Raw genomic sequence first — 14,356 nt, 5'->3', positions numbered from 1 at the left:
ATCAGTGATTTTTAAGGTGATAACCTAGTTTCCTGGAACTGATTAATTTGCAGTACGCAGGCGTATCGAACGCAAGCGTACACATGTACTTGCGTACCAGTGCTTTCCCATACACAGTAATGCGTTTTTTTACGCAATCATTCGCAATCATCCGCATGCGAATGATTGCGCAATATTTGATGCCTCAAACCACGAAAAGATGCATGCGTACGCATCTACAAGTGAACGCATGCAAACGCATGTCCCTGCGTACACTATGTTAAATATATGTATGCATGACGCATGCAGATCTATGCAGATCAAACGCTGAGCACACAGACGCAAATGTGAAACCAGCCTCAGTTAATGTATCTGTACTAACATAAATAAATAATACTCTTCCATACGATGCAATACAAAACTACAACAATATAATACCTGTGCTGTCATTTTTGTAAAACTCTACATCTAAAATGTTCTCCCTATATGACCAGCAATAATGTACTGCTAAGACTATGGGAATTGATTCACTCCCTCCAGGAACATGTAGTAAAGAAATAACCCTACAGATTGAAAGCAAACATTCTACAGAACCAGCACAGTTAGGGCTCTTTCAGCTCTTTCAGACGACTGATCAATGGTCTGATCTCAGATCACAATGCACTGACTGGCCATGCGTCTCCTGACCCCGAGCATGACAGCCTCATTGAAATATATGAAGCTGTCATCCTCGGAGTCAGAAGACGTTCAGCCAGTCACTGCATTGTGACCCGAGATAGGACCGATGATCACTGACGTCTGAAAGAGTCCTGCGCATGTAGTATATATTATTTGTTATTAGTCTCTTGAGTCTAACAGTAAGTCAAGAAACATGTATCAGCTCTGAGGACCTATGGTCATCACCAGCACTAGTTCATCACAGAGCAGTATGGAGTGTCAGACTAAAGGGGACATGGAATTTGAGAAATCACAACAGAAAAATGAAAATAAGGGCTTTGGACATTTTAACTTGAAATTTAGCATTTGAAGTAAAATTTTTATAGAATGCAAGAGTCACTTTAATATGGCACCCATGGACTGTTATAGGGCTATAGTATACCTTTTTTTGTGCTTACAATTTTATTTCATGTAAATCTATAGGTAGGATGATAAATATCTGATTGCTGTAGAGAAAAAGAGAGGGCTGACAGCACTCACTCAAGGGAGCGCTCGTTCCATGTCCAGGGAACCATCCTGGATACTCCAACAGTCCAAAAATCGATGAACAGCGCTCCAGCCAGGTGTAATAGTATCAAAAAGAGAATTTATTACGCCATAAAACAGCAACGTTTCGACCAGAAACTGGTCTTTTTCAAGCATATACACAAGTGCAAAAGTGATGGCTTAAATAGTGTGGATACCACACAGGGCACCAATCACCATCAAGCTACTAATTACTAAAAAAATACACCACATAACATATATCAGATAAATGCATCAGTGACCAATAAAATATATTCCACAGTATAGATAAATGTAAAACAATTACAGAATGAAAAGATAACGCTTTGTTTATTTTCTGTTAATCCAATCAAACTCCGGCATCATCATCTCCATGGTAATATCCCACCAATGGGCGATCCTGTGCAGTATTCCTCCACACCAATCCGATGTATTGAGGGCATCGGCGCCAAAAAGTAAAAGTAGCAAATCCCTCTTAAGCATAAGTTCAAGCGCATCCTAGGGAACCAATCAGAGGTTAACTTACATGATCCATACCTACATCATAGCCCTGCGTCACATCCCTGTTTCCACCACTTGGTCGCAGGTCCTGCATAAGCCGCACCAAAGGAGCACAGGAGCGTCACATGGTCGGACCGCCCCGATCACGTGACCGCGACACGGGCACGCCCCGCTATGACACGCACGCGAACCCTCCTACGGCCAAAGCCGCATGTTGGGAGCGCAGACGCGTCATGCTACGGACCCGCCAACATCACATGACCGCGACCCAGGTAAGCCCCCCAGAGACACACCCCTTACCTCCTCAGTACCGGATATGCAAGTCCGCGACCACGGCTGGTAACCAAGGTGACGCTAATAGGAGAGACAGCCCTGACACGGTCATCTGTCAGGTTACATAGCAGCATGCAACCAGCCCATCATACCATATCGCTTTAAGCAAGAGAAATAGAAAAAGGGACAAAACATGAAAATGTACAGAGCAAACATTAGACATATATAAAGGGGATAGTTGGGAGACTATGGATCAATCACAAGTACCGTATTTTTCCGACTATAAGACGCACTTTTTCCCCAAAAAAATTGTGAGGAAAATGGGGGGTGCGTCTTATATTTGGAATGCAGACTTACCGGCATTGTGGCGGCGACAGAGGTGCGGTGAGCTGTATGGCGTGAGCAGGGTCCCGTCCACATTTGAGGTGAATCCGCGGCCCGGTATTGATGGAGAGCAGCAGAGCAGGGTGAGTTACGGTATTTTCCGGTGGCGGCGGCCATCTTGCTGAGGCCGCGCGTGCGCAGATTCACTACTCTGCGTCCCAGGGCTTCAGGAAAATGGCCGCGGGAGGCCGCGCGTGCGCAGATGGAGATCGCGGCGGCCATTTTCCTGAAGCCGAGTTCGCAGATTGAGATCTCGGCTTCAGGAAAATGGCCGCCGCGATCTCCATCTGCGCACGCGCGGCCTCCCACGGCCATTTTCCTGAAGCCCTGGGACGCAGAGTAGTGAATCTGCGCACCCGCGGCCTCAGCAAGATGGCCACCGCCACCGGAAAGATCCTTAATTCACCCAGCTCTGCTGCTCTCCATCAATACCGGGCCACGGATTCACCTCAAATATGGACGGGACCCTGCTCACGCCATACAGCTCACCGCGCCACATCATCCCCGCACCTCTGTCGCTGCCACAATGCCGGTAAGCCTGCCGCTACCAGGAAAACCGTGACTCACCCAGCTCTGCTGCTCTCCTTCACTACTGCTGTGGCGTCACCTCAAATGTGGAAGGGACCCTGGCCGCCGCCACCTGAGGAAGTGACCGCACATCTGCCGCCGCCACAGCAACCTCCCCATGGACACCAGGCCATGGCGTCGCCCACCTAAGCAGGATGGGACCCTGCTCAGGTGCACGCCGTTCCGCCCACCGCACCTCAGCATCACCTCACCTCTGCCACCACCATGCCTCCTGTGACCCTGCTTTGCCACTGCCTGCCCTCAGGTAAGAGATCTTAAATTCGGACAATAAGACGGACCCCCATCTTATAAAAAAATCTTTTTTTCTGCAGTTTTCACCCCAAATTTGGGGTGCGTCTTATAGTACGGTGCGTCTTATAGTCCGAAAAATACGGAATATCAAATCTTCAAATTATTCAATTCCCAAAAGGACATAAGAATATTAATATTTTCCAAAGGTCTCCACCAACCATCCCAACAATTATCTATATTGGGGAAAACACAATAACATGTGAAACACATATACAAAAATTAAAAATATGCATTAAAAACAAACCACTGATGACCTTGCTACATATAAGAGGAGGATAGAGTTATTTGGGGATACATACTTGTAGATTGAAATCCAAATTCAATCCCCTAGGTTGTAATGACCCCAATGTGTAAATCCATCTCATCTCCTTTTTTTTAAGTATCAATAACCTATCTCCACCTCTTCTTAATGTTGGGACACTGTCAATCACCCTAAAACGCAATTGATTTACTGAATGTTTGTTATTCAGAAAATGTTTAGGGATTGGTAAATCGGTGAGTCCTGTCCTGATAGTGCTTTTGTGTTTACTGATACGGGCTCTCACTTCCATTGTGGTCTCCCCAATATATACCAGACCACATGGGCACCTAATCATGTAAACCACATAGCTTGAGGTACACGTATATCGTTCCTTTAAGAAAATCTTTTTTCCCGTATGGGGATGGTAAAAAAATTCCCCTTTTAACATATTATTGCAACTAGCACATCCCAGGCATGGAAAATTACCATTCCGGGGTGTGCTCAAAGTTCGTTGGGTTAAAATTTTAGATGTACCAATATCTGATTTAACAAGACTATCGCCCAAATTGCGTCCCCTTCTATACGACATCATAGGGTAATGTTTAAAAGCCGGAATTGACGGTAAACCTCGTCGTAAAAAAGACCAGTGTTTTTTTAGAATTCTATCAACATGGCTGCTTGCTGAATTAAACGTTGACACAAATGGAATACGTTCACAAGGGCGTTTAGAGGAAACCTTCTTGCGGATGGACTCACGTGATAAGTTACGAGCTCTTTCACTAAACCTATTCAACTCTTTCCTTGGGTATCCTCTAGTGCTAGTCAGCCCTCTCTTTTTCTCTACTGTGGATTGAACCTGGACTGATGTGCACCCCTACCATAAGGATGGATACAACTACGGATCTAGAGGTGGGTGCTCTAGATAATGACATGACTTTCTCATACACTGATGATGATGCCATACGGATACTGTCTGGCTCAAGTGCGGATGTGACGTTTTTGAGTAAACCCACAACGGACATGCTGAAAAGGAGATGGGAAAATGACAGGAGGAAATTTGTCTCCCTTGAACTCCATGTCATGACCCTGATGGAACATTTCAGGGCGAGGAGGATTCCACGTGGGCTGCGGCCACATTTGAGGCCAACTCTTTTACCTGACAATGAACAATTCTGCTCCAAGTTTGAATCCATCTCTAATAAGTTTGCCTTTGATATCATGTTGTTGAACATAGAATTTCTAAAGAAAGAAATGGAAGTGATAAAGAAAGGCATTACTGAATTGGAGGAACAAATAAGGACACAGCTGACAGCACAGGACTGGGGTTCCTTGAAAAGTAAGGTTGATGAGAATTTGGAGAAATTTCGAACTGACATGGAAGACTATAGGATGGGCCAAGTCTTTTCATGGCACATGGGGCCTAATCATTTCTCTTTCAACAAGAAAGGCAAGTTTGATACATCTAAGAGGTGGCGAAAACCACAGGGGAGGAAGCGCTCCAATTTTGGTTTTATCTCTGCTGAGTCTGACTCTACTGAAGACTCCAATAAGGAAGGAACCAAGAGATCACATTTTTTAGAGAGAGAGAGGGTGGACACAACAGGTCCAGGAAACGTGGCCGTAGAGGGAGCCGTAAGCACAGGAGAACGGGGCCCATACAGGGAACAACGTCAGGTGAGGAAATATACGATGAAGACGAGGAACACGAAGGACAACTAGTGGATTATAAAGAACTAGTGGTAAATATTTCATCTATTGCACTCTCTGAGACTGAACTTAAAGTACTATCTAAAGGTTTGTCATTTTGTCCGTCTAGCAATCCGGATTGGTTTGCATTGGAGATTGATCTGCATGCCTTCTTTAGGAGGCTAAGGTTATCCTCATTTTTCTCTGATAAACCTCGTGATGGAAATACCATTATAGAAAAGTCAACACAGAGTTTTTCTTTGAGTGAGGTGGGATTATATAAGAAAAGTGATTTCCAACCAGCCAATAGGGACCATTTTGTGGAATCCTATATTGAATTGGTACAGAGGGATATTAAAAAATTAAAAAATACCTTTAAATCCCCGGGTAATCACAACATGACGACGGCTGATAAGAAGGTTTTGAAAGCATTGGCAGACAATACCCTGTTGACTATTAAACAGGCCGATAAGGGTGGGGCGGTAGTGATTATGGACAGTCTAAAATATAGAGCAGAAATATTGCGTCAACTGGGTGACCATTGTGTCTATGAGAGACTTTCTTGTAATCCCACGATTTGTTTTCAGAAGGAGTTACAACTTGTGGTCAGTGACTCCCTGGCAATGGGACTCATTGACCATAAGTTGTCTGAATATTTAATTGTTGATACTCCTGTTATACCAGTGCTATATGTGTTACCCAAAATACATAAGGATTTGTTAAACCCCCCTGGGAGACCGATTGTATCGGGGAGGGGTTCTATGTTTAACAATACTGCTATTTTTCTGGATCTAGTATTACGTACCTATGCTGTATCGGCGAGATCATACATTCGCGATACGAATGACTTTTTAAACAAAATTGATGATATCATGGTGTCTGATTCCACTATTCTGGCTTCATTCGACGTTGTATCGTTATACACGTCGATTGAACATACAAAGGCTTTGATGCTGTATCATGTGCGCTATCGGGCTCTGACGTGGCCCCGGAATGTTCACGGCTTGTCCTCACACTGTTGGAATTCATCCTCAGGAGGAATTATTTCCTCTTTGGGGATGAGTTTTTCCTGCAGTTGAGAGGTACCGCCATGGGGTCCAACGTGGCCCCCACTTATGTCAACATCTACATGGCGGTATTTGAGGACAGGTACGTGTATAAGTCCACCCTCTGGCGCCACGTCAGAGCCTGGTGGCGCTACATTGATGATATTTTTCTAATTTGGGATGGTACTTTAGCGGAATTGGAAGAGTTACATGAAGCCCTCAATGGGGTGTACCCGGAGCTACAATTTACCTTGTCACACTCTACTTCTCAACAATTTTGGGATACTTTGGTATACAAAGATGGTGAGAAACTAAAAACGGACATCTTTGTAAAGGATACTGATAGAAATGGTTTGCTATCTTTTGATAGTAACCATCCAAGAAAGATGGTCAATTCATTGCCCTGGAGTCAACTACTAAGGGTACGGAGAATAGTATCGGATGATAATATTGTTGACCAAAGACTGGAAGAGATGTGTTCCAAATTTATAGCTAGAGGATACCCAAGGAAAGAGTTGAATAAGTTTAGTGAAAGAGCTCATAACTTATCATGTGAGTCCATCCGCAAGAAGGTTTCCTCTAAACGCCCTTGTGAACGTATTCCATTTGTGTCAACGTTTAATTCAGCAAGCAGCCATGTTGATAGAATTCTAAAAAAACACTGGTCTTTTCTACGACGAGGTTTACCGCCAATTCCGGCTTTTGAACATTACCCTATGATGTCGTATAGAAGGGGACGCAATTTGGGCGATAGTCTTGTTAAATCAGATATTGGTACATCTAAAATTTTAACCCAACGAACTTTAAGCACACCCCGGAATGGTAATTTTCCATGCCTGGGATGTGCTAGTTGCAATAATATGTTAAAAGGGGAATTTTTTTACCATCCCCGTACGGGAAAAAAGATTTTCTTAAAGGAATGATATACGTGTACCTCGAGCTTTGTGGTTTACATGATTACGTGCCCATGTGGTCTGGTATATATTGGGGAGACCACAATGGAAGTGAGAGCCCGTATCAGTAAACACAAAAGCACTATCAGGACAGGACTCACCGATTTACCAATCCCTAAACATTTTCTGGATAACAAACATTCAGTAAATCAATTGCGTTTTAGGGTGATTGACAGTGTCCCAACATTAAGAAGAGGTGGAGATAGGTTATTGATACTTAAAAAAAAGGAGATGAGATGGATTTACACATTGGGGTCATTATAACCTAGGGGATTGAATTTGGATTTCAATCTACAAGTATGTATCCCCAAATAACTCTATCCTCCTCTTATATGTAGCAAGGTCATCAGTGGTTTGTTTTTAATGCATATTTTTAATTTTTGTATATGTGTTTCACATGTTATTGTGTTTTCCCCGATATAGATAATTGTTGGGATGGTTGGTGGAGACCTTTGGAAAATATTAATATTCTTATGTCCTTTTGGGAATGGAATAATTTGAAGATTTGATATACTTGTGATTGATCCATAGTCTCCCAACTATCCCCTTTATATATGTCTAATGTTTGCTCTGTACATTTTCATGTTTTGTCCCTTTTTCTATTTCTCTTGCTTAAAGCGATATAGTATGATGGGCTGGTTGCATGCTGCTATGTAACCTGACAGATGACCGTGTCAGGGCTGTCTCTCCTATTAGCGTCACCTTGGTTACCAGCCGTGGTCGCGGACTTGCATATCCGGTACTGAGGAGGTAAGGGGTGCGTCACTGGGGGGCGTACATGGGTCGCGGTCATGTGATGTGGGCGGGTCCGCAGCATGACGCGTCTGCGCTCCCAACATGCGGCTTTGGCCGTGGGAGGGTTCGCGTGCGTGTCATAGCGGGGCGTGCCCGTGTCGCGGTCACGTGATCGGGGCGGTCCGACCATGTGATGCTCCTGTGCTCCTTTGGTGCGGCTTATGCAGGACCTGCGACCGAGCGGTGGAAACAGTGATGTGACGCAGGGCTATGATGTAGGTATGGATGTATCATGTAAGTTAACCTCTGATTGGTTCCCTAGGATGCGCTTGAACATATGCTTAAGAGGGATTTGCTACTTTTACTTTTTGGCGCCGATGCCCTCAGTACATCGGATTGGTGTGGAGGAATACTACACAGGATCACCCATTGGGGGGATATTACCATGGAGATGATGATGCCGGAGTTTGATTGGATTAACAGAAAATAAACAAAGCGTTATCTTTTCATTCTGTAATTGTTTTACATTTATCTATACTGTGGAATATATTTTATTGGTCACTGGTGATGATGCGTTTATCTGATGTATGTTATGTGGTGTATTTTTTTAGTAATTAGTAGCTTGATGGTGATTGGTGCCCTGCGTGGTATCCACACTATTTAAGCCATCACTTTTGCACTTGTGTATATGCTTGAAAAAGACCAGTTTCTGGTCGAAACGTTGCTGTTTTATGGCGTAATAAATACTCTTTTTGATACTATTACACCTGGCTGGAGCGCTGTTCATCGATTTTTGAAATGTCTGGTTGCTGTGCGTGGTACTGCCGGGACTCCACCAATCACAAGAATGGGTGTCCTGATCCTCCTTACCACCACAGTGCCGTCTGATTAGATGTAGTGGTATGGTCACTCAATTCTTGCCTATGGAGCACTGTTCAGTACTTTGTGCCCTTTGTGCCATAGACACTGAATGGAGTGATAGTGATCATGCACAACCAGGCTGTTTGACTCTCTTCCAGCAGCAGTGAATAGTAATGGAGGATCAAGACTCCAGTTCTAGAGATTGGTGGAACTCCCAGGGATGGGTCTTCAAGAAATGATACTATGGATAGAAGTTAAATGTCTTTTATAGGAAAACCCTTTTAATTTACAATTTTATAATTTCTGCTGCATTTAAACATACAGTACCTTACAGCTTGTGGTAAGAAATGCCAGCACATGTATGTGGTCTGAGAGTAATACATCATCATATGAGAGAGGGTCCGAGGGCTGGACTTGACCAAATATACAGTGGAAACATCAGTATTGGAATAGTAACCTTAAAAGAAAGAAAAGTATGACATTTGTAATTTTTGTATTACTGCATATAAATGTTGTATGTAGCATGTAGATATCAATTTTGTCAATTAAGACTGCAGTTACGTTCATATTGTATGAATTGCAGACAGACTGACAGAATCAAAAGGAGTTATGTGTATCTTAAAGTGACTAGTGATGATCGAATAGTGAAATATTCGGATTCGGGAAAATCGGCACAAATAATTTCTAATATCTGTGTATTTGTTCCAAATAACGAATTCAGTGGGACCCAACAAGCAGGTCTACTTTACCACAGACAGGTGGACAAGATCTTGTGGACAGAGACGCTACAGTTCCCTTATGGCACACTACTGACTGAATCTGGTGGAGTCTGGGATAGAGTCAGAGGCTGGGACATCACACATCTCTTCCACACCAAGAATAGCGGTCCCAACTTCCATCAGGGATCAGTCTCCATGTATTACAGTTTCTGTCTCTCCTCCTCCTCACTGAAAGTAGACCTCCCCAGCTGAGAGGTCTGCAGGACTGCCTTGGCAAAGCAGCAACACGCTCTACTTAAGCTCATCTGTTTAGGTGATAAAGCTCACAACACAGATGAACTGTTGAAGGTGATAAATGAACAGACCGATCAGTGGCTCTCCCTACTGGCGTTTCTCATTTTTTTCTCACTACGCTGATTAGCGATCAGGTTAATGCTTTTTTAATTGATAGATTGGGCGATTATGAATGCGGCCAGGGCCGGACTGGCCATTTGGCAATTCTGGCAAATGCCAGAAGGGCTGGTCTGGTTGTGGGCCGCCTTGTCTGCTACATTGTAAACAGAATCAATGTTCACAAGACACCCTTACTGTTAACAGTTGTGACGGAGCACAAAGCCGGTCACTCCGTCACTTACCTCAGCATGCCGTGGGTGTAATTAGAATTATTGGTCTTGTAGTAAATCTTCCTTTCCTCCATCCAGGGTAATATTAGTGATATATCCCATCTGGTTCATGGGGACGGGGACAACATGGGCCTGTGTGATTTCAAATGCCAGGGCTGAATTTCATCCCCAGTCCGTACCTGAACGCGGCGATGCCAAATATGTGTATGTTTGACTTTATTTTTTATTGTTTTATTTTGGATGGGGCAAAAGGGGGGTGATCTAAATAGTATATTTTTAAAAAGGTACCCCCATTGGTGAAACCACATCCTTGTTGGCAAAGACTTCATAACATTTGTGTACCTTAAAGAGCTTACTTAAAAAGCTCCTTTTTGTTTTGCCTGGTTGCTCACATTGGACACAATACACTTCATATACATTTGATAAAGCAATGCTGTTAGTTTGGCTCAGTAGTTCATTAAAAATATTTCTTTGTCCACTATATTACTTTCTCTCCTTGAGAGCCATAACTTTGGCTGCTTCAAATGTACAAATGGCGAATATACCAATGGCGATTTGAAATCCAGATTAAAATACTGTATACCAAATGCATTCAAACAATCACATAGCTGCATTTCTTATAAAACATTTACAGATGTGACAGACAATGTTCATAGTGATAATCTAGGGAAATATTTGTTTATTCACTTCACAAACATTTCTTAGCCTCTATATGTTTGCTGTTTGTCATTGTAAAGCATCAAGGTTTACTGAAACTATGCCTGTGGTGGTTTGATGTAAATCCTTGTGGCTTTTATTTTCTAGGGGTTTATGGCCCCTCATCTGATGACTCCATGATATCTCAGTTTCATCCAACCTTGAAAAGTGGCCACTTGAAGGCTCGGGTGAAACTAGAGTTACTACATAGTGTAAATCACTATATAAGACCAGAGAAACATGACTAAGACAGATACCAAAATTGGGGTACCTGTACATGTACAATGTGCGGATACCTGCATAATTGGGGACGCCCATGCAGTGTAGGTAATCTCCCAGGGGTTCTCTGTCTTGGTGTTGCTTCTCTGATATTCCAGACGGATGATGTTTAAAAGCCTCTTAGTGATGATCTAAGTATACTGTATGTAGTTAATCTTCATATATATGCAATCTCTATATGTATTTAATCCTTATATGTACCGTATATACTCGAGTATAAGCCGAGACCCCTAATTTTGCCACGAAAGACTGGGAAAACTTAATGACTCGAGTATAAGCCTAGGGTGGAAAATGCAGCAGCTACCGGTAAATGTCAAAAATACAAATAGATACCAATAAAAGTAAAATGAATTGTGACATCAGTAGGTTAAGAGTTTTTGAATATCCATATTGAATCAGGAGCCCCGTATAATGCCCCATAAAGCTTATGATGGGCCCCATAAGATGCTCCATATTAAAATATGCCCCATAAAATGCAGCACAAATGCGGATTATGGCCCCATAAGATGCTCCATACAGACATTTGCCCCATATAATGCTCCACAAACGTTGATAATGGCCCCATAAGATGCTCTATAAAGATATATGCCCCATATAATGCTCCACAAACATTGATAATGGCCCCATAAGATGCTCTATAAAGATATATGCCCCATATAAACGTTGATAATGGCCCCATAAGATGCTCCATAAAGATATTTGCCCCATATAAAGCTGCACAAACATTGATTATGCCCCATAAGATGCTCCATGTAGACATTTGCCCCATATGTTGTTGCTGCGATAAAAAAAAAATTACATACTCATCTCTCGTCGCTCAGGCCCCCAGCACTTGCTATATTCACCGGCTCCCCGTTCCACCCCCGCCGCTGTGTCTTCCCCGTCCTCTGCACTGACTGTTCAGGCAGAGTGCGGCGCGCACACTAAACATGTCCTCTGACCTGAGCGTCAGTGGAGATGTCGGGGAAGACGCAATGGCGGCGGTGGAACGGGGAGCAGGTGAATATCGCACACTGCGTTATACTCACCTGCTTCTGGCACGGTCCCTGGTTCCCCGGCGCCTGCAGCTTCTTCCTGTAGTGAGCGGTCACATGGTACTGCTCATTACAGTAATGAATATGCGGCTCCACCCCTATGGGAGTGGAGTGGGGTCCATATTCATTACTGTAATGAGCAGTACCATGTGACCATGTGACCGCTCACTACAGGAAGAAGCTGCTGGTGCCGGGGAACCAGGGACTGCGCCAGGAGCAGGTGAGTATGATTACACAGCTGCTGCTCCACCTCCCCTGCCGACCCCTGGGTATGACTCGAGTATAAGCCGAGAGGGGCAATTTCAGCCTAAAAATATGGGCTGAATTTCTCGGCTTATACTCGAGTATGTATGGTACTTATTAACCTGTGTATTTTAACATATACAAAAGTGTATGCACTCACACTACTCAATCATATTATTCCTTGACTTTTGAATTTTGCATTAAAATTGCGTTGGATTGCAAGTATTAGCCTTATTTAAAGCCGTATCTGAACCTTAGTGTTAAAAACATGGCAAATAAAATTGCCAAATTCTCCTGTAAATAATTCTGCAAAGAGGGAACCATCATACCATTAAAAAATGCAAGTGGATTTTCATGGGCCCATCCAGTATGTGGGTTCCAAGGCGTAATGGGGTGCATATGACTATGCAGCAGGGCTGGCCTTGCTGCCAATGTGTAAAACCAAGGAGTACGGGAGTACAAAATGAATTATGTGAAGTGTATTTTCCTGTGGCCATCCAGTACCTGGGTTCAAAGGCCTATTGGGGTGCATATGACTTGGTAGCAGGGCAGGCCTTGCTGTTAATACCTAAGAAAACAGTATGGTAGGACCAACTGAATAATGTGAAGTGTATTTTCCTGTAGCCATCCAGTACCTGGGTTCAAAGGCTTATTGGGGTGCATGTGACTTGATAGCAGGGCAGGCCTTGCATTCAATGCAACATTTTTTCATGAAGCCTTCCTGTCCCTCTTGTGAAAGGTGTATTGGGGTGCGATTTAATTGTTGGCAGCCAGCCACTCACTGCATAGGCAATAACACCATAGGAGACAAACTGTTTAATAATGGCCCTTTAAGAATATTAATGCCGCCTGATTCCCCTCTAAAAATAGGCTCTGTGACTTTAAGAGTCCCTCCGTCATAAATGAAACAAGATGGGTCTGCTTATGTGTCACACACCACATGGCCAGCTAGGGTTGTTAAATGTTACAATGACATTTCCCAGTGAATTCATTTGTAGGGGAGAAAATTTTCGGTCTGGGTTTAAATATTTGGCCTTACAGGCAAGTCATTAACCTGCAAAGGATGTACCTTGACATATTTCCCAGCAAAACCTGTTTTGGTTTAGTTTTAATGTTTTTTGTGGCACCGGGACAAATGGCATAAATCTCGGAAACAATTGATTAAAGCTGTGAACTAGGAGTCAGGAATGCTTCCAGGGGTGATCCCCATGATGTCCCTGTGTCATTTGAGCAGTGTTTCCATTATTTTCAGACGTTTTTAGACCTTAAAAGGGCCCCCGGGGAGGAATGCGGTAAAAATACTCGGGTCTCCCATAGACGTACATTGGGCTCGTTGTTCTGGCCGAGTACCCGAGTACCCGAGTATTCCAATCTGCTCGACCCGAGTAACGAGCACCCGAGCATTTTAGTGCTCGCACATCACTAAAAACGATGTGTAAATGACATATAATTTCTCTATGTAAAAGATCATGTTAAAAATCGCATAGTAATTATACTGCATTCGGATGTAAATCGGATGCTAGGTGTGAAAATCGGATTGTAGTTGCATGACACTCGCCCCCCTTTTTTTTAAGTCCTGATATTGGAACTTTTTTTTCCCCCCACACATATGGGTATAAGCTCTAAGACTGGTGATACTAGAGGTCCCGAGGTAAGAGAGGGTTGGTCACACTGCTGTACACCCAGTATAACTGATCTAATATTAAATTAGAGGTGTTGAAATAAGAAGAGGCTGATCACATTGCTGTCCACGAAGTCTATCTGATCTAATTCTGTAAATATCAGGGATATTAAGGTAAGAAGAGGCTGCTCACACTGCAGTCCACCATGACTCTGTGAAATACAATACACAGTATAGTTAACCCCTTCACGACATGCTCTGTACATGTACAGCGCATGTTGGGTCTCCCCTTTTGATGTGGGCTCCAGTGCTGAGCCCACAGCTTTCCTTGCACATGTCAATTGATTTCAACAGCTGACATGTGTCCATAATGTGCTGCAAT

General features: G+C 43.4%; 1 protein-coding gene across 1 annotated transcript in view; it reads right to left on the bottom strand.

Moving 5' to 3' along the window:
* Positions 1-14,356, bottom strand: part of LOC143815468 (acetylserotonin O-methyltransferase-like) — a 140,789-nt gene that overhangs the window by 107,343 nt on the left and 19,090 nt on the right. Inside the window, exon 3 of the mRNA XM_077294684.1 lies at positions 9,087-9,216. Within this exon, the coding sequence (XP_077150799.1) occupies positions 9,087-9,216 (130 nt within the window). The remainder of the gene's footprint in view (positions 1-9,086; positions 9,217-14,356) is intronic.

Source organism: Ranitomeya variabilis, chromosome 3 (genome assembly GCF_051348905.1).
Source record: "Ranitomeya variabilis isolate aRanVar5 chromosome 3, aRanVar5.hap1, whole genome shotgun sequence".
Taxonomy (NCBI): Eukaryota; Metazoa; Chordata; class Amphibia; order Anura; family Dendrobatidae; genus Ranitomeya; species Ranitomeya variabilis.
Note: the sequence above shows the minus strand (reverse complement) of the source record. Positions and strands in the feature narration are given on the sequence as shown.